The sequence below is a fragment of the Trametes versicolor genome, assembly GCF_000271585.1.
Source record: "Trametes versicolor FP-101664 SS1 unplaced genomic scaffold TRAVEscaffold_152, whole genome shotgun sequence".
NCBI lineage: Eukaryota > Fungi > Basidiomycota > Agaricomycetes > Polyporales > Polyporaceae > Trametes > Trametes versicolor.
The window spans coordinates 1-2,864 of record NW_007360472.1 but is presented as its reverse complement, the minus strand read 5'-3'; the positions used below and the strand labels follow the sequence as shown (position 1 = coordinate 2,864).

The following is a 2,864-nucleotide window of genomic DNA, read 5'->3' as shown; positions in this document are numbered from 1 at the left end:
CGGACGCGAAGGCTCGTCGCTGAAGATCCTCCTGCTCGTGTTCATACTATGGGCCAACTGGGAGCTCCTTGCACCATATATTGCAAAGGACACGCCCAACCCCTTCGCCCCACTCCTCTTCATCTCGCACCGGATACCGGATACCCCTGAAGATGACCCGTGTTATCAGAAGGGCTACCTGGACCTTGCCTTCCTTGCCTACTATATCGTCTTTTGGTCATTCGTCCGGCAGACCATCACGGTGTACCTATGCAGGCCCGCTGCCAAATGGTTTGGCATTCGGAGGGAGACTAAGCTGGACCGTTTCGGCGAGCAAGGGTATGCCGTGCTTTACTTTGCATTCACAGGCGTATGGGGTCTGGTGAGCGTTCTTCCGACACCGTCCCGAGGCTCCTCTGAACATGTTCGCAGCTTATTATGAGGCAACTACCGACCTGGTGGTATCGCACTGAGCACTTCTGGCTGGGTACGTGTCTACCCTATCGCGCGCAAGTATTTCGTCTCAGACAGTACATCAGAATACCCGCATTGGAAGATGCAGCCGCAACTCAAAACCTACTACCTCATGCAGGCTTCTTACTGGTGCCAGCAGCTCATTGTGCTGTTGCTTGGCCTCGAGAAGCCGCGCAAAGATTATAACGAACTTGTCGCTCACCACTTCGTCACCCTCTGGATGGTCGGGTGTGTGACACTTCCGTGTGCATCATAAATCAGAGTGCTGATGGTCTCTAAACAGATGGAGCTACCTCATCAACCTAACGTACATTGGCCACGCCGTTTACCTCAGCATGGATATTCCTGACAGCGTGCTCGGGGTACGCGCATATCTCCAAAATTTTGCGGATTCCCTCTTATCTAGTTCCCGTGCAGCTCTCCAAACTCCTCAACTACATCCAATGGCACCGGACGAAGACTGCGACCTTCACGGTGCTGCTGGTCGTCTGGACGTACGTCTCCGCCGTTCAAATGCATATCTACCTTTTCCCTGACGCCGCAGACAACAGATACTTCCGCCACTGGCTGAACTGGGTCATGCTGTACTCAGTATGGTTTGAATTTGACCTTATGCCGTACGTATTGTGCGCCACCGCTCCCACACACGACCTGCGCTCACACCCGGCGCTGCCGTATCTAGCGAGAGTTCGAAACAGTGGTCGCCCAAGGACGGCGTGTGGCTGACCTGGTGGATGAAGTACCAGATGTTCGCGCCGATGCTGCTGCTGCAGTGCCTGAACCTCTTCTGGTACTTCCTCATCCTGCGCATCGCCTGGCGGTACGTGTTCGCGCGTCATTTCGAAGTTTCTCGTGTGCTGACGTAGGGGATCCCTTTTACAGTGCTCTCACCGACATCGAAGTCACTGACGACCGTTCGGACGACGAGGACGAGGGCGATGACGACGAGGATGAGAAGGATAAAGACGACTAGAGACGATGCCGAACGACGCGACGAACGCTTTTTATGTGCGAGACGCGACAAAACGATACCTTACCTTATTAGATCACGCTTCATGACCGTCGCAGAGTCCTGTTCCACTAGCCATAGCTCTACCCAGCGTACATCATCATGCATCGCCAGAGGTCTAAACCAACAATACATTCGATTCTCGATTCGCTACAGCGCACGGCCACACGGTATCAATACAACCCACGGCAATACTGGCTACACTAGATCACGCAACGTTCAAACCGACTGGGAATTTGACGGGCACACCTCACAGGTCGTCGTCGTCGGCGGTGGGCATGGGCGGCGCAGCGGTCGGGGGACCCATCACGCCCTCCATGTCTGAGAAGTCCGACTCCTCCTCCCAGTCCTGGAACTGGACCTTCGGCTGGTTCTCCTCTGTGCGCTTCGGCCACCGCTGCTCGCGCTGCTGGTCGACTGGGTCGCCTGTTGCCATCTCCACCATGGCGTCCATCGTGTACTGCATGCGCCACCGTCAGCCGCTGTCAAAGCAGACAGAGAACATGCGGGCTGGACTTACGCGGGCGTCGTTCCCGGCGTTGTGCAGGAACTTGGTAGTGATCTGGAGGTGCCGGCAGACGCGCTCGAGGGAGCGCCTGTTGTTCGACGCGTCGCCCTCGAGCGCGGCGAAGAGGTCGGCGGTGTCGACCACGTAGATCTCGCCTGTCTGGGGCGAGTCTGGGAGGAGGTAGTCGACGCGCTCTATCGCCTTGACCATGTCCGACTTGAGGTACCTGGCGGGCTGTTTAGCGTCACGGCGACCACGGAGGAAGAGACGAAGCGGACGCACTTGACGTCCTGCGAGTGGTCATGGAAGACGAGGAAGAGCGGGCCTGCTTCCTTGTGCGTGTTGATGAGGTCCTGTATCCGCTGCTTGAACACGGGCTTGGTCACGATCTCGCTCTCGCCGAAGTTGTAGTACTGCCCTGCCGTGTCAGCGTTCCATTCCTCCCGTCCCCAGAGCGAAGGGGGTGGCTTCTGCACGCCCGCCGAAACGTACCTCGCGGTTGTTGGGGACGTAATGCTGCGTGTACATCCGGTGCTCCTTCACGACGAGGTGCCCGTCCTCCTTCACCGGCTCGCCGTCGACCCAGCGCACGGCGCTCCACCCAAACTCGGTCAGCGCCGTGTGGTCCATGTCCCACGCCTCGAAGTCGAGCGCGAGCCATGTGCCGATCTTCGCCGCCCACAGCGTGCGCACGCGCTCGAACGCGAACCGCCGCGCGGTGAGCAGGCTGCCCGTCCCGCGCAGGCGCTTGTTGTTCTTGTCGATGCCCTGTTCGCTGCTGTTAGTACACGACTTACGCTTACGATGTTTCTGGCCGCCGCGCCGCCCCCGGCGCCGCCTGCGGTCACGTACTTTGATCGCCTTCTTCAGCGCCGCCGGGTCCTTGTACACGTC

At 58.3% G+C, this 2,864-nt stretch overlaps 2 protein-coding genes across 2 annotated transcripts; one reads left to right on the top strand and one right to left on the bottom strand.

Moving 5' to 3' along the window:
- Positions 1-13: 13 nt before the first annotated feature.
- TRAVEDRAFT_137730 (longevity assurance proteins LAG1/LAC1) lies at positions 14-1,319 on the top strand (the record flags this gene model as incomplete). Its single annotated transcript, XM_008047701.1, has 7 exons — positions 14-361; positions 412-466; positions 519-681; positions 737-815; positions 871-947; positions 1,005-1,070; positions 1,136-1,319. Coding segments are annotated over 7 exons (972 nt in total), but the record flags the coding sequence as incomplete, so codon positions are not given.
- A 393-nt stretch (positions 1,320-1,712) lies between these two features.
- TRAVEDRAFT_137726 (uncharacterized protein) lies at positions 1,713-2,735 on the bottom strand (the record flags this gene model as incomplete). Its single annotated transcript, XM_008047700.1, has 4 exons — positions 1,713-1,922; positions 1,983-2,196; positions 2,253-2,383; positions 2,463-2,735. Coding segments are annotated over 4 exons (828 nt in total), but the record flags the coding sequence as incomplete, so codon positions are not given.
- Between the last annotated feature and the right edge of the window lie 129 nt (positions 2,736-2,864).